Source organism: Vulpes vulpes, chromosome 12 (assembly GCF_048418805.1).
Source record: "Vulpes vulpes isolate BD-2025 chromosome 12, VulVul3, whole genome shotgun sequence".
Classification (NCBI taxonomy): domain Eukaryota; kingdom Metazoa; phylum Chordata; class Mammalia; order Carnivora; family Canidae; genus Vulpes; species Vulpes vulpes.
In genome coordinates this window covers 132019134-132037595 of record NC_132791.1, presented here as the reverse complement: position 1 = coordinate 132037595, position 18462 = coordinate 132019134, and the positions used below count along the sequence as shown (strand labels likewise).

The 18462-nt window shown below is 57.3% G+C and overlaps 2 protein-coding genes across 2 annotated transcripts; both read left to right on the top strand.

Annotated features, from left to right (window-relative positions):
- The first annotated feature begins 1362 nt into the window (after positions 1 to 1362).
- XAF1 (XIAP associated factor 1) lies at positions 1363 to 11264 on the top strand. Its single transcript, XM_072729981.1, has 6 exons — positions 1363 to 1549; positions 2039 to 2143; positions 2997 to 3170; positions 3978 to 4063; positions 9476 to 9826; positions 10900 to 11264. The coding sequence occupies exons 4-6, from the start codon at positions 4061 to 4063 to the stop codon at positions 10954 to 10956; spliced, it is 411 nt and encodes a 136-aa protein (XP_072586082.1). The 5' UTR covers positions 1363 to 1549; positions 2039 to 2143; positions 2997 to 3170; positions 3978 to 4060; the 3' UTR covers positions 10957 to 11264.
- Positions 11265 to 15400: 4136 nt separating this feature from the next.
- FBXO39 (F-box protein 39) lies at positions 15401 to 17845 on the top strand. The gene is made up of 3 exons (XM_026005205.2): positions 15401 to 16438; positions 17168 to 17344; positions 17546 to 17845. The coding sequence occupies exons 1-3, from the start codon at positions 15413 to 15415 to the stop codon at positions 17672 to 17674; spliced, it is 1332 nt and encodes a 443-aa protein (XP_025860990.2). The 5' UTR covers positions 15401 to 15412; the 3' UTR covers positions 17675 to 17845.
- Positions 17846 to 18462: the final 617 nt, after the last annotated feature.

The following is an 18462-nucleotide window of genomic DNA, read 5'->3' as shown; positions in this document are numbered from 1 at the left end:
GGGTCACTTGGTCATGTCATTAGTAACAGGATGTGGACTCCAGCAAAAAAGGGAAAAGGTGCCTTTTGTACACTCACAGGGAGGCAACCTCGCACACAAGTTCTAGGGGCACCTGGCCTTATGTCCCCTCTAGGCCCCCAGTTGAGTCCAGAGCAACAAGGAGACAGGAGCCAAACCAGGTGAGGTGATTACCTAGCAGCCGAGTGTGCTCCCAGGATCCAAACTCAGCCCTCCGTGCCCTCTATTAGTGGGGGAAGACCAGCCACGGCCACTTTTCCTGGGTTCAGAGTCTGACCGGGGGAGAGCCTGGGGGTGGCAGGACATGTATTTGCTACCTCGTTGTCATCCCCCTGTGCCGCTCCTGCCGTGCCTCAGTTTCTTTATCTGAAGCCAGGATGATGAAATAGAACCTTCCTTGATGCCTCTTACAAGGTGAGCACGACTGCAGCGTTTGTACCTCAGGGCCACAGGCTGCTCTCAGGGCCAGCCCAGCAAGGCAAGCATCGCTGCGAAGAGGGTCACGGGATTCCTCTGGCTTCCCCATGAATATATGAGTTAGGTTCATGCCACACTGTCGTCTATAAAACAATGTACGAGCTTAATCTAAAAATACATTGCTCAAAAATGCCAGCCTTCCTGAGCTTTTAGTGAGTCCTGACCACTGATCACAGGTCCCATCACTTCAAAAACAAACCTGAAAAGTTTGAGGGACACCTGGGGGACCACCAGCAGGTGAGTGTCTGGCTTCAGCTCAGGGCATGATCCCGGGGTCCTGGGATGGAGTCCCACATCGGGTTCCCCACAGGGAGCCTGCTTCTCCCTCTGCCTGTGTCTCTGCCTCTCTCTGTGTGTCTGTCATGGATAAATAAGTAAAATATTTTTTAAAAGTTAAAAAGAAAAGTTTAAAGTACTGTGACAATTACCAAATGTGACCCAGAGACAGGACATGAGCAAATGCTGTCGGAGACGTGGTGCGGGCAGCCATGCGGGACGTAGGGTGGCCGAGACCCTCACTTCGTGAAACGCACAGTCCCTGCGAGGCGCAGCGAGGTGCCCTGTGCAGATTCACAGGCGAGGAGAGCACCCCCCGGGGTGGCCTGCCCATCGTCCTTCATCACCAAGCTGCTCAGTGACCTACACCTGAACATGGCATCTTGGCACACAGCACCTGCACCCCCGACTCCCCACCCAGTCCTCCGAGTGCCAGGAGTGCCAGGGACCCGGGGAGGGTGCAGGTGCAGGAAGCCCCCTGCAGAGCAGGAGGGAGGACAGAGGTGTCCGGAAGGGGATGTGTGGCCCCTGGGAGCAGGGGTCAGTCGCAGGGGCGGGCCCGCCTGGGTCAAAGCCGAGGGACTTGCAGTCCCTGGGCTGAGGTTTGGGGAAATCGCTCCCCGCTTCCCGCCCCAGCACAGTCTGTTCGCAGCGGGCACTTTCAGTTTTGTTTCTTTGTCTGCAAGAAATGAAACTCACCGGGAGCACGAAACTCACAGGAGGAGAGGCCCGCGGAGGCTGAGGCAGAGCAGCAGAGCAGGAGAGGCTCATCCTAGAGGTGACCTGTGAAATGCAGCTCCTGGCTGGGGAGGGGGGGGGGGCATCGGAGCCACAGGAGGCCCCCAGGGCAGGAAGGGTCAGGAAGGGAGGGTTAAACTCAGTGGAGCCCAGAGGACGGGGGACAGGGGTCAGGCGCTACCCACCCTGGGGACAGTGAGACAACCTGCGGCAGCCCCAAAGCCTGAGGCCAGTTGTCCCCAGTGGGCTGCTCCTAGAGCAGGGTTCTGATGTGAGGGAGACAGCCCCCCGCCCCGACACCTCCAGGGCCGTCCCCACCTGGCCCCTTGCAGCCTCACCCACCCCTTCTTGCAAGCAGACCTCCTGTGGATGTTGTGACCCTGCTTTGCCCTGCTGGGAGGGGACATGAGTGATCTCACCGTCTCGCTTGTGCTTGAGGCCTGAGACCTCCTCCCTGGCCCTCGGTGAGGACTACGGCTGTACTATCGCACCACCCAATGGCCCGTTTTTCTCTCCCCTTGATCCGCAGCAAGAAAAGCGTGGCCTCTGCCCACCTGGCGGTCCATCCATCAGTCCGTGAGACCCACTGCCTGCTGATCCATCCCCAGCCCGAGGCAGGGAGCCCGTCTCACAGGTAAAGATGGATGACCATGAGCCCCACCAGCAGGTGCGGAGGCAGAGGTGCGGGGGTCCTGGGCATCAACCCAGTGCGGCTGACATGGTGGCCCCTCCCCCACCATGTCCTCACGGACCGGGCAAGTGGTGCCTGTTTCAGGAAAGGCTGGATGTCCTGAGAGGAGGGGACGCAGGCCAGGAAAGCTCTAAAAAATAGCCAGGCCAAGGCCAGCTTCCTTTCCTGCTTCTTCACATGGATGCCCCCTGCAGCCCCTCCCGCCTGACCTGCAGGTCCCCCAGCAGCTTCCCCATCCCCAACCCTCAGGTCCCCTGCAGCCTCCTCCCTCCCCCCTGACACTCAGGTCTGGGCAGATGGGTCCCACACTCACTTCCTGCGCATGGGGCTGGTGCTGCAGAGGGTCAGGCAGCCACCCTGGCCCCTGCTCCCAGGAGCCCCCAGACAGTAGCCTAGGCAGACACAGAGGGAGGCTGAGGGTATGGCTGGGACCTTGGCTTCTGTGTGTAGTCAGATGTCGGTGGGTCACAGCAGTGCAGAGTCATCTTCCAGGGGGCCAGGGTCCAGCATGGTTTCCTAACAAACAAGCAGGCAGGAGGGGGGCACAGAGGGTGGGGTGAGGGGCAAGGAAGGAGCTCACCATAGGGACACAGGGTCCCCATTCCCCAGAGGCTGGTAGAGGCTCCTGTGGCCCCTTCACCCAAGACGGCCACTGCTCCCCAGGGGGAGTCCCTCTTGGGCCCTCCTGTCTGCTCCTCATGCACTCCAGTGCCCCAGGCAGATCGGCTCCTGTCCCCACCAGGGCTGCCGTGCCTGGGGTCTGGTGACCTTGCCTGTCCTCCCTGCCTCCCTATAGGCCACGGAATACTTGGAGCGCCCCATGGAGCATGGATTCCACAAGCTGGCTGGGCGCCTCAGCGCCCTGGGCCTACATGAGCCCCACGGTGCCAGCTGCAGGGAGCTGTGCCCAGACTGCGGCCAGCCCATTGGGCTCCGGGTGTGTCGGAGAGAAAGGCCCGGCTCAGCACAGGTGAGGGCCAGGCTGGAGAGGGCAGGGGGGCTCCCGGGTAAGGGTGGACACAGGGACAGGGGTCTCAGCAGGACAGGCGATGGCTGTGCGCATCTCCCATCCGCCTAGCTGTTGGAGTTCTGGACCTTGGACTTGAACAGCCTCCCGGTGTCATCCACTGTAGTCCTCTGGGGACTGGTCTAGGGGGACCAAGAGGCTGGGGACAGAGTCCAGGGACCCCCGCACAACAGGAGGCTTCGCTTGAACTCCCACAGGATGCTCCCAACCTGGGAGAGATCCACCTGCACCCTTCCGCGGGTACGCAGAGCTTGCGGGCGGTCACAAGACATGTCTCCTGCAAGACAATCGAACTGAGGTCAAAACCAGCACATGAAAAACTGGGATCCTTGAGACTCGCACCATTTCCTGCATCTCAGCATGGCTGGGCTTGCGCACGGCGTCATCAACATGACACGGCTTCCACACACCCAACACGCAGACATGCACACAGACACCAGCTTGCTGCCAGAGCCTCTGGGTCACTGGCGCCGTGGCCTCCTCCTAAACCAGTCCTGCTCCAGTAAACCACCTCGTCATCGGGGTTCCCACGCTGCCCCAGGAACCACCGCCGTCCGTGGCCATGTAGGGCATCTCATGGGTGATCTGGCTGGTGACGCGGGCAGTGCGGGACACTTGCAACTAGGCAGGCCTGGGGACAGCTGGTGCTCAGGACCGCCAGGGACAAAGGCCATGGACGGGGCTACAGGGGAGCTGGCCTAGCCGCTGCCAAGGGCCGTCATTTATGGCGCTGTTTCTGTGCTTATTCAGGGACAAGAATTTCACCTCCTGAACATGACATCTACTGTCATTATTGCAACCAGGCGATCCCAGGAAATAAGGACTTCGACCGGATGGTGAGTAGCAATTTGTCACTTTCTGCTCATCCCTACTCCAAACACGTGATGTTGGCAGGTAGGGTTTGGGCCTGACCCTACACAGCAAGGCTACTACAAGTTCCCATACTTGTTGCCGTGCTTAGGGAGGGAGGTGGGTGGCTCGCTCTGGTGACCCAACACTTGCACACCTCCTTGGCCCCCAGTGCCTGGACTTGGTGGTTTGACCCCCGGTAGGACCTGTCTTGCTCTGTTCTGCTCTTGATGCGAATGGTCTCGGTTGGATGTGAGCTCCGGCAGGAGTGAGCAACTTTCTCCATCTTTGCACAGGGTAGCCTGCATCAGGGCTGGGTACCAAAAAGGGGGGCTTGGTCGAGGTTCCCTATAGGATTGACCAGGCCGGGGGGAGGGAGGACACTCACAGATCCTCCCTCTGGGCCCTGAGCACCTATTCGTGCCTCTACTAGATGTTCACCTTTCTTCTGGGGAAACTCGCTAAGGCTCCTCCTCTCTTGTGTGAAGAGTGTGACCCTGTCCTAACCTTCCACTCAGAGAGCTGAGGCTTACCAAGACCCTAAGACAGTCTGGGTCTTCCCTTGTGGTGGTAAAATATGCACACAATCCACCGTCAGTGCAGCCACCCCCAGTCTCCGCTCCAGAGCATCTTCATCACCCTAGAAAGGAGCCCCACACTGGTGGGACACCTCCCATCCCCAAATCCTCCATGGATTTGCCTGGTGCCAACATTCCCTACAGATGGACTACTAGGTCATGTGGTCTTAGGCCATCGGCTTCTGTGGAGCAGAGGCCTCCAGGGTTCACCCACCTCGCAGCCCCTGCTGGGACTTGATCCCTTGTGTGGCTTCCTATGGGCCTGACACACTTCATCTGCACGCTTGGCTGCCAAGGGGCATAAGGGCTGTTTCCACCGTCTAGTGCTAGTGTTTAAAGGCACAGTCCACCGGGAGGTGGGGGGGGGGGGGGGCGGCAAGCACCATCAGGGTCACTTGGGAATTTGTCGGAAATGCAGGATCTTCTCCACCCCACCCACAGAAAGGCTACTTGAGACCCTGCAGGTCCACGGGATCCCTAGACTCTCACCCTTGGGAAGCACTGCCCCAGCCCCGCGGGTCTCAGGTCTCAGGTAGTGGGTCTCGGCTGTGAGCTTGGAGGCTCATGCATTACCCTGTGTGTCTGGCCTACCGATGCCTCCTCCCATCCTGCCTGTGGTCTTGCGTAGGAGCCAGGATAGGAGTGGCGAGTGTGAAAATAGGACCCCAGCTGAGGTCCTGACCTTGAGGTCAGGATGTCCACGCAGTCAACAAAGACAGTACTTGCTTACTGGGGGGGGGGGGGGGGGGGGGATCTAGCCAATGGGGCATCCTGTGATTGCAGGGTTGCTCTGCCGCTTACAGGCTGCACACCTCCCTGAGCCTCTCCCCTCCTTTGAGGGATAACAAGGACCAATCTGTCTGGTCTTTCCTGGGGAAAGAACACCTGTGCCGCAGCACCAGCATCCGTGTGCACGCGGGCTGGGGGAAGGGTCCTGTGCTCCAAAATCCGGCTCCCACCCAGCGCCCCTGGCTCCTGCCCCCTTGCCCCATCAACTCTCCCCTTTCCGCGCCACATCAGGCAGAGGTGAGACGGTCCCCAACTTCACTCCTCCTCTGGCCTCCAGAATTCCATACTCTTCCTGGTTATCAGTTTCCCCACTGATCTCTCCCTCACTGGCTCCCCACCCTCTAAATTTTGGGGACACTTGTCTCAACAATTTCATCCACTCTTATTTTTAAAAATGCCTTATACTCAACAGTTTGGCACCTGCCTTTGGCCCAGGGCGCGATCCTAGAGTCCCAAGATCGAGTCCTGTGTCGAGCTCCCGGCATGGAGCCTGCCTCTCCCTCCGCCTGTGTCTCTGCCTCTCTCTCTCTCTGTCTATCACAAATAAATAAATATTTTAAAAATGCCTTATATATGGGGCACCTGGGTGGCTCAGTGGTTGAGCATCTGCCTTCGGCTCAAGGCATGACTCCTGGGTCCTGGGAACGAGTCTCACGTGGGGCTCCCTGCAGGGAGCCTGCTTCTCCCTCCGCCTGTGTCTCTCATGAATAAATAAAATCTTTAAAAGATAAGTGCCTTGTGTAGGCAGACAGTCCCAAATTTAGTTCATCCTGGACTCTTCTCCCAAACTCCAGCCTCATGTATCTCTGCTTATGCAGCATTGTCTCCTGCCTCTTAAACGTAACAACATGAGATTCCCTCTGCCATAGCTTTTCCCAACTCAGCTGACAGCAACTCCATCCTTTCAGTCATTCAGGACAAAACTTCAGGCTTGTGCTGACTCCTCTCTCCCTCAAACCCTACATCCAGTCCACTAGGAAATACTCTTTCCTGCCTCCGCTGTTCACACTTATGCCAATGCCGTCTCCTCCAGTCCCCATCCCTGCAGCCTCCAAATGGGTCCCCCTGCCTCTAACCTCTGTTCAAACCACAGCTGTCAACTGTGCAGTTGACAATCCTTTAAAAAATGCGGGTCAGACAGTTCTGTGGCTCTGTTCACAGTTCTGCCTGGGTTCCCGGCCCATGTCACACAGAGTCAGGATCCTTACAATGGCCTCCCCTCCTCGCTGTCACCACTCTGACCTCCTTGGCCACTTCAACTCCATGCCTGCAGGTGGTTCCTGGAGCACATTGTGCCCTAGGTCCCTTTCACTGACTGCTCTGTCTGCCTGGAAGCCGCTCAACCACCACCACCACCACGTTCCCAAAGTTAACGCTTGCCTCCTTCAAGTCTTTGTTCAAAAGGCACCTTCTTGTGGAGATGTCTCTTGACAACATATAGAATCCCCACCCCGCATGCACCAACCCCCTTACCTTTCTCTACTGTTTTCTAGGGCATTTATCAACTTTCTTTTTCAAGATTTTATTTATTTGACAGAGAGAGAGCACAAGTAGGGGAGCAGCAGGCAGAGGGAGAGGGAGAAGCAGGCTCTCTGCTGAGTAGGGAGCCCAGTGTGGGGCTCAACCCCAGGATCCCAGGATCATGACCTGAGCTGAAGTCAAATGCTTAACTGATTGAGCCCCCCAGGTGCTCCATCAACTTCTAACATATTATGTAATTTACTTACATATTGTGGCCCAGTTAAACAAATTCCACTACTCCCTTCAAGCTACTTTCTCATCCTATTACCTGTTTCTTCTGGTATTTATCTCCTATTTCTCGAGCACCTTCTTACACTGTTATTTTCTTTTCCAATTTTAGATATGATCTATTAATCCATGAGGATTCAGGGATATGGATTTCTCTTTCTTACACCAGCTATCCTATGCATACCTGCTATTCTATACACACCTCCTTCTCTCTACCCACCCATTGTGGTTAAAGCCATATTCAACATTACGTTATTAGGATCATGTAAATATTGTAAATGTGCCACACAAATCATGATTACATGTACTTTCTTCTATAACTTTTGATTTTTCTCTGGAGTTAGTTATTGCTTCAGTTTTTCATTTGCTTCACTTTCTAGGTACCTGTCAGTAAGTCATTCCTAAAATTTTCTACTGGACCTGAAAAATTTCCCCTTGGTATAATCAAGCACAGTAGTATCCATTTCAGTTTGAGGGCATGGTGCTCCCTAGATCTGATAAATAGCTGTCATTCTGGGATTTACCTCTACTCTCTCCAGTGTTGGGGTTCTCTTCCCAAATTCCAGGTTTAGGTCATCTCTTTCTTGTTCTACCCCTTCTTTGGGAGAGCATATCCTCAAATAGTTTAAGAAAGAAAGCACAGAGGGCAATTTTTAAAAAGATTTATTTGAGAGGGAGGGAGGGAAGGAGGGGCAGAGGGAGATGGAGAGAGAATCTCAAGCAGACACCCCACTGAGCATGGAGCCTGACACAGGGCCCAATGTCATGACCCTGAGATCATGACCTCAGCTGAAATCAAGAGCCAGATGTGTAACTGACAGAGCTACCCAGGCGCTCCTCTTTCCTGCAATCTTGAGCGGCCGCTGGGTTAACTTATTCCCTCTGGGCATGTGGAAGGCTGCCGCTCATCTCCCTCCTCTGCCGTCACTGCTGACCAGTCCTCTCTCTGCATAACTGACACCCTGTGTAGACGTTCTTTTTCTTTGATTTCAGGATCCTCTTCATCTTTGATCTGTAGTTACATGTCACTAAATGGTTTATGTTTCACTCATCCCACTCAGAACAATGAACTGAAATCTCTCTCTCAGATTTCTGCCCAAATCTAAAGTTGTATGTCTTTAATCAAAGTTCTAGGAAATTATCATATATAATCTCCTTAAATACCTAATCCTCCCTCCCTCCCTCTCACACATTCTCCAGACTCTTCTATGGAACTTGTGGGATGTAATCTAAGCCTTTCTAGTTCACGTCTTTCACATTTTCTACTTTCCCCTCCTCTTCTGAGTAATCTCTTCAAATCTTCAAGTTCGCTCTTTCTTACCCAAATCCATCCTACTGGGTTTGGCCCATCTGGCAAGGCTCAACGTCTGTATTTTTCACTTCTAGAAGTTCCACTTACCTTTCTTTCAGATTTGCCTATTCTCTTCACAGGATCTTATTCTTTTCTCTCATTTACATCCTTCCCGATTAGCTTAGTTTACAGCATCTCTGCTATAGTTCTGTTTTTCTGAAGTTTCTGGGGACTGGCCTTCCTACTATTGCTCGTGCTCATGCCTCTGACTCAAGGGTGACTGCTTCTTTGGGTGTAGGCCCAGGTCTCCATTTGGTGGGCCGCCACCTGTGAGCATGACCCAGTTTGAGGCTGTGTGTCCTCCAGAGGGATTTCGTGATTGCTTCTGCCAGACTTCCCAGTTTTCATGTTAATTTGTAAGGACTGGGTAGTTTCAGATCATGAGTCTAATGTAAACCTGAACCCCAAATACAAGAACGGCAGGGGCCTGTGATTTTGAGTTTTCAGGAGACGGAGTTTTTATTCCCTGTGCTCAGATCCCAGAGTAGACAAGCTGGCTTGTCCCTTTCCTTTTCAGGTGAGCTGGTGCTTTCCTATTGGCCATCAGTTTACCTACAGATTCTGAGCTCTACACAGAGAGAGGGGAAGCTTACTTCCAACACCCCTTCCCCACTTTGCGTGGATGGGCTTATCTCTTATCCAAGCCCTGTTAGCAAACCGACCCCACGTCTCCCCTCAAAGTGTCAGCAAGTACGTGTGCTTTAGAGCGTAGGCCTTCGTTCCAAGAACATGGAGTCATACGGTTTCTTTCCTACAAAGTCAACTGTCAACTTAAATGAATGTTTGTCACATTTTATCCAGCATTTCTTAGTGTTTGTAGTGGGAGCTTTCAGGTCTTCTAGTTTGTTATGTTGTCCAACTAACAAAGTCATTTAAAGCCAAAGTCATTTTTTTAAAAACTTTTTAATTTGCTACATTACTCACAATTGCAGGATAAGCATCATCTGGTCCCAGAGCTTGAGAAATGCTTTCCAGTTGGGAAGCCAGGAATACCTCCTGCTCCCCTCCCCAGTCACACCGCTCAGGAGCAGACCTCCAAGGCAGAAAAGGATGTCCGTCCGAAAATCAAAAAGAGAAACAGGTGTCCTCTTCCTTCTCAAAATTCAACAAAGCAAGCAGCAAGAGGTGCAAACAGAACCACGACCCTGCCTTTGCCTCTGAGGTTGGGGCACCAAGACCCCAGGCTCACCTTCCCTGCAGAAGAGGAGGCGGCCTATAGCACTCTGGGGGCGTGTTCTCGCTGTGGCATCCTGCTCCCCCAGCCCATCCTAAGTCAACACCAGGTACCCAGCCCTCTGTCCTCTGCTTCCCTACCAGCCTTCTGGACAGCGTGTCCAGAAACCTGAGACCCACAGGCACCTGCAGATGCTGCCACCACGCCCTTCTCTCCATCTCCCTCTTGTCCATGGGCCCAGGTGAACACTCTCAGAGCACTAGCCGCTCAGCTTCTCTGCATACTCTCCCAGAGCTGGGCCACCTTTAAAGGCAGAGCTGGATCTATCTGTGTCTCCAGCTCCCAGGCCAGAGGCAGCACAGGGCATCCAGCATAGCTCCCTCACGGTACATAGAGCAACTGAGGCCCGGAGATCAGATGAGTCTTGTTGAGATCCTGAGTTGGTGGCTCGCCTCCCACACACCAGGGTTTATAGCCATTTCCCTCAATATCCTAATTATTTTTACATCCTAAATTATTTTCTAGTAACAAGAACAACTGGCATTAGAGGTACTTAACCATCATCCATCAGCGAGAACAGGAAGCTCTTTACAAATGGTTATTCTTCATCATGAACAACGAGCAGGCATCTTATTCCTGTTGAGATGAGGAAACGAGAGAGAAGGAGCTGCCCCAGGGCGACACAATGGGAGGGTCGCAGAATCCAGCAGGGATGCCACCTGAATGTCATTCCAGAGCTCATCTCTTCAGCTTCATGCTGCATGCTTCATTCAAAAAAAACAAACAAAACCCCACAAACTTTCATTATTTGTTGTTTTCAAAATATAAAAGTACTAGATTTTGTTGTAACCAGTTGACATAATACCATGCAAGGAAATAGAAGGGCAAGGCCACCCTATTATATAAACACAAACATACACGTTGGGAGTCTGATCATACGCATTTCTTTGTACCTTATTGCTCAGGGTAAGTCTTTGCGCCAAATGGTGTGGCCCTTTAACAGCTGCACAAGAGGGCACGGTGTGTGGTGTGTCGTTCCCCGCCCCCCGCCCCTCCACGGCCCCAGAGAAGGATAGGCTCTCAAGACCCGCAGCCCAGACACTCTGCTCTGGGGACAGTAATAGGCAGGAACTAGCCTCTGCCATTTCAACACAGCAAACCATTTCATACCCGTTTCCCTAGGAGAGATGCTGGTGGCTAGCATCGTCCAGAGGAACGCACAGGACCGGCTCCGGCTGACCTGGGCCAGGACAGAAGCCTGCGCTCCTCACCGTCTGCCTGCAGGCTCTCCAGGTCATCTTTCCTTGAGAGAAGACACTGGGTTTCTGCTTTGGGTTCCTCCGTATAGAAGACAAGGTTGTGGGCAGCCCCGGTGGCGCAGCGGTTTAGGGCCACCTGCAGCCCAGGGCCTGATCCTGGAGTCCCGGGATTGAGTCCCACGTTGGGCTCTCTGCATGGAGCCTGCTTCTCCCTCTGCCTGTGTCTCTGCCTCTCTCTCTCTCTGCATCTCTATGAATAAATAAATAAAATCTTAAAAAAAAAAAAAAGACAAGGTTGTTTCCTTCTTTTGAACAGAGATATTGGTTTGCTGGAAGCCACAGGAGAATCCCAGGTGGCGGGCACCTGGATCAGACATCTGCCCTCCCTTCCCACTCCACCCCGCCCTGTCCTGGGTGAAACCAGGCTTGTCCCTGGGAAATAAAAGTACCCTCCCTGGAAGCTGTCCATCTTCCCTGAGACTCCTCATGGGTGTTTCCCGGTCAGACAGCAGGTGGGACATGGCATGAGGCAGGGCACAGGGAAAGGGGCCACGGAAGGGGGGTGGACCCAGGGGGAGCCCTGGGGCTGCAGCCAGAGGCCACGGATGCAGCATTCCCGCAGGGCAATGCAATCAGCACTGCTGCCTTTCTGCCTGGCCTCTGGGGATACCCGCTAGGGCTGCGGGGGAGGTGGGCGAGGGCCCCTGTGAGTTGGATGAGCTCCACCCTCTGGAAGGTGGGAGGGAGATGGGGCTCCTCTCAAGCCTCATCGTCATCCTCGGGTGGGAGCAGGCCGTCCTGGGAGGCCTTGGCTGGAGCTGCAGGAAGTGGGAGCTGGAGAGGGCTCCCCAGGCCCCAGAGCTGGGTCAGCACAGGGATCACCCCATCCCACCCCACCCCCCGGACCCAACCCCCTGCTGCACCCCCTGCCCCCCCCAGACCCCAGACTCCAGGCCCTGGCTCCAGTCCCCCAGGACCCCGTGGCCCACCCTTGGCCCTGGGCTCCAAATCTTTTGGTTCACTGGACCCTAGACCCTGGTAGCCTTCTTCCCCCACCGACTCCAGGTCCCCAGCACCCCATCCCCCTGGTGCCCCAACCTATCTCTGGATTCCTGGAGACCCCTGCCCCTGAACCCCCTACCCCTCCCCAACCCCTCCACAGACCCCTGGACCCTCAGCCCCCCAGTGCCCCACTCTGCCCAAACCTCCTCTCATTCCTGGACACCCCTGCCCCTGACCTGAGGCATCCCTGCCTATGGAACCACAGTACCCCAGCACCAGGCCCCCCAGCACCCTTGCTTCTGGCACCCCAAACCTCCAGGCCCTCCAGGAAGCCCCCTCCCGACCCCCTCCCGCTGCCTCCCCAGCTTCCCCTGCCCAGTCTTGGGCCTTCCCCTCCCCTCTCCCCTCCCCTCTCCCCTCCCCTCTCCCCTCCCCTCTCCCCGTGCCCAAACCTCCCCCTCCTCATCCCCAGCGCCCCCTCCACGGACTCCCGGACACTGGGCCCCCTCCCCACCCCCCACATCTGGCGGTGCCCGAGCTTCCCCTCCCCCACCCCAACGCGCGCTCAGGTACACACACGTGGTGCTTCCCTCCCGGCTACCCTGGCCCCCTGCCGCCCCCAGTCCTAGGGCCCCCCAGGTCCCCCCCCCCCCCCCCGCCGCTCCTCCGCCTGGCCCTGGAGGGTGCGGTGGGTCCTGCCCTCTGACGCCCCCAGGTCTGGGCCCCGCAGCCCGGGGCCAGAGCAGAGCCCGGCGCGTCACAAAGGCGGCGGCCCTGGCTCCCAGCACCCCCACCCCCGAGGGCGCGGGCGCGCGTCGGGGAGTCGGCGTCGGAGCGCAGGCGGCGCGGGCGGGGCAGGCAGCGGCTCGCGGTCTCCGCAGCCCGAACGGGGCACAGCGGGCGGGGCGCGGCGAGCGGGTAACGGCCCTACGCCTCCTCCTGGAAGCCGTCCTGGGGCACCTTACCCTTTCCTCCCGGGTTGGCAGCTGGGGCAGGTGCACGCGCCCTGGTCCGGAGTGGGTTGGAATCCCACCTCCCCAGGGTTAAGGGGCCGCACTGGGAGCCCTCCTCAACTCTCCGCTCCGCTCCCGTCCTCAGCTGGGTGTGTTCACCCCTCCCCGCGGGAGCCCGAGGAATGCCTGGCGTCAGCTCAGCTCGCTAGGGCAGCAAACCCTCGGAGAGCATCGGCTGTGCGCCCCTCTCCCCTCCCCGCCCTTCCAGCACCTTCCACCCCCTTCCACCCGTGAGCTCATTTAAGCTCCTAGCACGGGGAGAGACGCCATTCTTAACCCCGGTTTGCAGAAGTGGGGCTGGAAGAAAACGAAGGTCCTGCATGGCAGCTGACATACCGGGGTCCAGCCGTGGAGCCCCACGGGCAGGCCCGCCGGGAGGTTTGAGGGGAGGGGAGACGGTCCCTGCAAGGACTCCACAGCTTTCCCAGTGGCCCAGATGCGCTCTCTGGACACCGCGCATGGAACCACCCTGGGGACACTGCCCCCTGCTCAACGCTCTGACCCCTAACTGCCTGGAGCAAAGGCTTCCTTTAGCTTGGGAGCTGGTTTAGCTTTTTCCTAAGCACCTGGCTCCCCACTAAGTGCCGGGGACGACCTGACTGGGCTGCAAGCAGCCTCTGTAAATGAAGATATGCCGACCTCTTCCTTTGTTAAGTGTGCAAGTGCTGCTCAGAAGGAGAATGAGGCTGTCCCCAGGGTCAAAGGTGATGCAGGTGGGACGAAAGTTAACCTGAGAAATAGACACGGGGGACGGGGAACCAGGAGGCAGCAGGCTGTGATTCTGGGCACCCGTGGATGCCTCGTCCTGGACAGGGACAGGCTGCTGCCATGCCCCATGGGGACCTCTTGTGGCCCTGGAGAAGGGAGAGCCGCTGGGGCTGGTGACTGCTGTGGGTGTGGAGGGGAATGAGGGAACGGTGGGGACAGGGCGTTAGTGAAGCCCCCAAAGCACCCCCACACAACACACCACACAGGAGCTGGCCTGGGGGCATGCATGGTCACTGTGGTGGTGGTGGGAGCAGTCGGGGGTACCTGGGGGTCCAACACCCACCAAGAGAACAGCGAAGGGAGCAGTAGGGGCACCCCTGTGGTGGGGGGCGTGGACAGCCACAGGATGATGTTCACAAGCCCACATCTGGCAAAGCACACCCACAGATGCACATCAGACACAGGGCATGCGTCCACGCATCTACACGTCCGCCCAGGGAACGGAATGAAAGGGTGCTCTCGCACAGTTGTGTGATCTTAGATAGTCTTAGATCTTAGACCCGAGATCTTAGATTAACGCGGCCCGCGGCTCCGAGGCCCGTGGGTGGCAGGCTGTGTGCGGGCCTCAGCATCCACGTGTAGAGAGAATTCCGGGAGCCTGTCCAGCCATGCCCTTCCACGAGCTAAAATGGTCTAGGAGCGCCACGGCTTACATGGAGGTGGGACTCGCGCCGTTGCTTCGCAAGCACGACTTCTTGGGAAACACCGAAGCAGGAGCTTGCAAACCGGCGTGACCCGGCCTCCCCAGCCCGGTACAGGCACACATGCCATCCAGCCACCGGGTCAGGGCCCTCCCGCGCTCCTGCCACTGTCATCAGTTACCGCAAGGCATCCTGCAGACCTGCCCATTCCCACAAGTCACGCTGCCCTGGCCCCAGGTCGGAGCCTGAACTCTGCTCTGGCCGTCGTCCCTCCTCTTCCCTTTGGACACCTCTGGCTGACCACCTCACTTCTGCTTCTGGACCTTGAGCCTTTGTGACCCTGGCTGACTCCAGTGGCGTGACCCTTTGTGTACGGCCACCCTTGAAAGCAAATGCAGCCATCGGCAACACAGCGCCCCCTGCCAGCCGGTGATTCCCATCCAGGGAAGGGGCCTGGCCTGTCTCGGGGATCCCCTGGTCCAAGGGCACAGTCTCTATCACATTGCTTGGGCTCCTTGACCCCGCACCCACCCCCCACCCTGCTCCCCCCTGCCTGCAGGTCAAGCTCCAAACAGCTTTTAGTTTCCCGCCTTTTCACACCTTCCATCCGGTCCCAGCTCTGCCCTCCACCACGAGCCCCCAGGTCAAGCTGGTCTGCCTCCCAACTCCTACCCACCCTGCAAAGCCCACACAGGTGCCACCTCTTCTGAGCTGCCCCATGGACTCCAACCGCCCCAGGTGTGTGCCACCCTGCGCTGCAGACCCACCTGAGCCTCCTCGCTTCTCCTGCTGGGCCATCACTGGGTCCCCTGGCGTGTGTCCCCAAGAGATCGTTGACCGACCATGTCTGCACACCGGGTGGGGAGGCAAGTTCACTCGGCCCAGCCTGATTTCTGTTTGGCAAGTAATGGCTCTTCCTCTTTACTCCCCACAGAAAACGAGTGATTGGTTTTCTTTCCTCATTTTGGAAGCCCTGCCTACCACACAGCTGCTCTGGACACCCGGTTCCTCGATGGACGAAGAGAGCCAGCCAGTGCAGACCCCAGACCAGAGCTGCTGGGCCAATCTGCCCGATGTGTGCCTGCGCCGTGTCTTCTGGTGGCTGGGGGACAGGGACCGGTCCAGAGCTGCCCTGGTCTGCAGGAAGTGGAACCAGATGATGTACTCCGCGGACCTGTGGCGTTATAGGACCATCACGTTCAGCGGGAGACCTTCCAGAGTGCATGCTTCTGAATTCGAGTCAGCTCTTTGGTATGTCAAGAAATTTGGTCGTTACCTGGAACACCTAGAGATCAAATTTCTGAACCCCTACAATGCTGTGTTGACCAAGAAGTTCCAGGTCACCATGCGGGGCCTCCTGTCATGTCTGGGCAAGAGTAACAATCGGCTCAAGTCCCTGTCCATCCAGCACCTGGAGCTGGACCGCCTTGTCTGGAGGAACAGTATCCGGAGCTCCTTCATCAAAAGCTTGGGCTTCTTCTTAAAGAAGGTGGGCAAACACCTGGATTACCTCAACCTCAAGGGGGCCAGGCTGACCGTGGAGCAGGGCTGCGTGGTGCTCACCTCGCTGAGCTACTTGCGGAGCGAGAGCGTGGTGTCGCAGCTCAACATCGAGGACTTCTTCAGCCACCACCTCGCTGTCTACAGCAGCCCACAGTTCAACAAGACCATGGCCACCTTCCGCAGCCTGGTGTCCCTCACGCTCAACTACAACTGCATCTCCGACGAGCTGCTGGAGAACCTGTGTGAGAACAATGCTGGCACCCTCTGGACCATGAACATCAAGTGCCACATCCACGACCCCCATGGGCAGGTCATCTGGGGCATGTCCTGGGCCAAGCTGGCCAGGCACGCCTCCAACCTCAAGGTCAACTTCTTCTTCGAGCGAGTCATGAAGTATGAGCGCCTGGCACGGATCCTCTTGCAGGAGATCCCCGTCCGGAGCATCAGTCTGAGGAGCTGCTACTTTAGCGACCCAGACTGGTCCATGAGGCCCACGCTGACAGATCTCCTGCCCACCTTCCGGAACACTCTGCAGGTAGAGCCACCACGCAGGGTCCCGGCTTCCACAGTGGGGGAAGGCCACTTGGGCCGGCTGCCACCCGGGGCTGGCACCCACTAATCACAAACGGGGCCTCTAGGAAATGCTAGCCAACTACTAGAGGGTCCCTGGGCCCCCAGGGGCACCGCACATGACAGTAGCTCACATCTACGCGTGGACACGAGGCCTCCTGGTGGGCTCCCAACCCAGTCTGAGCCGGAAGGCAACACCCGCCCCCACTCCACCCCACCCCAAGAAGGGGGTCCTGTGGGAAGCAGACCAATCCCTGAGGAACCAGCAGGTGCAGGCTCTTCCGAGACCCAGCAGCTTCCGCATCCATAAAATCAGGATCGCTCTGTCCATCCCGCACTTGCACCCAAGGCCGGGGTAGTTCATGTCTCCTGGTACCAACGGCCACGTGCTCACAGCTCAGCCCCCGCTCCACCAGGCCACTACTGTCCTTCCTGCTCCAGTTGGGCAGTGGGGGGGGGGGGCAGGGAGAGAAGGGGGATAAGAGTAGGGGGGACATGGGACATGCGCACGGCCTCTGAACTCCAAGTGTTCACAAATTTGGACGAGCTCCCTGCTGAGTCCCCGTCCCCTCCCTGCGGTGCCCCCCACCTCGACTGCTGTTGGGCCCTCTGTGGGGCCAGAGGTCTGTGGTGGAGCGACTCTGCCACCCCTGCACCAGTGCCTGCCTCCTTCCGCCCTCATCTTCTTTTCCAGAAACTAACGTTTGAGTTCAATAACAACCACGAGTCGCTGGACGAGGAGCTGCACCTCCTGGTCTTGTCCTGTCGAAAGCTGTTCTACTTCAAGATCTGGGCTTTTCTTGACGTCAAGTTTGTGGAGCGGATCCTGAAGAGTCAGGAGGAAGGGCAGTGCTCCCTGCGCACTCTCAAGGTAGGGCGCGGGGCCCCGTGCTCAGGCGCGTAGCAGGCAGTGGGGCAGCACGTCCCCCGCGTGTGTCCCTGGGTCCAGGGTTCAGATCCACGGGGAGAGGACCCGGAGCGCCCCTCCTCGGCAACGGGGCAGGGCCTGCCAGGTTGCACGCGGCGGACCACGAGAGGGCCGGGCAGTGTGCGCGTGTCTCTGCCCGCGCAGGTGAGAATTTACACAAACCGATATGAGACGAATGAGGAGGACAGGACGCTGCGCGAGATCCACAGGAAGTACCGAAAGCTCATCGACGCGGAGCTCAACTACTTCGTCATCGCGTACCCCATGATGTAGCCAGTGCTCTCCAGGAGCGCCCTCCCAGTCCCCGGCCCCGCCCCGCCCCTTTCCTCCTGCCAGTCTCTGCCGTTCCTCCCCTCTGACTCCAGCCCCAACCCAGGCCAGGGCGCGGGGGATGGGACTTTAAAGGCTATCTTTACCAACCACCTGGGGCTGGCCTCTCCTTTGTCATGGGGCTTTGCTGCTTGAACCCGTCCCAGGGTGCAGGCGCAGAGCTGGGAGTCCAGGGCCACACAGGACCCCACCCCATCCTGACTCCTAACACATCGTGGGGGTGGGGGGGTGGGGGCAAATGCCCGGTGTCCCTGGTGACCCACGGGAGCCCACCCCAACCTGCTCCACTCCGCAATGGAGATGCACCTGCACATCCTCCAAGAGGTGGGAAATTCCTTCTTTTAAATGCAGCCCCTGGGGCACCTGGGTGGCTCAGGGCGTGACCCTGGAGTTCAGAGATCAAGTCCCACATCGGGCTCCCTGCATGGAGCCTGCTTCTCCCCCTGCCTGTGTCTCTGCCTCTGTGTGTCTCCCATGAATAAATAAAATCTTAATAAGGGCAGTGTGCTGGGAGCTGGCAGTCCCTCCGCAAGAGGAACCCGCCCCCTGACTACCACACAGGGTACCTGCTTCTCCCGGTCCCCTCTATGCCCCATCCCTGCACGGCTGCACCAGGCCGGCTGTGAGCACCTGCTCCTATTTACGAAGGATCTTTTTTTTTTTTTTTTTTGAGATTTTTTTTTAATTTATTCATTTGTGAAAGACAGAGAGAGAGAGAGAGAGAGAGAGAG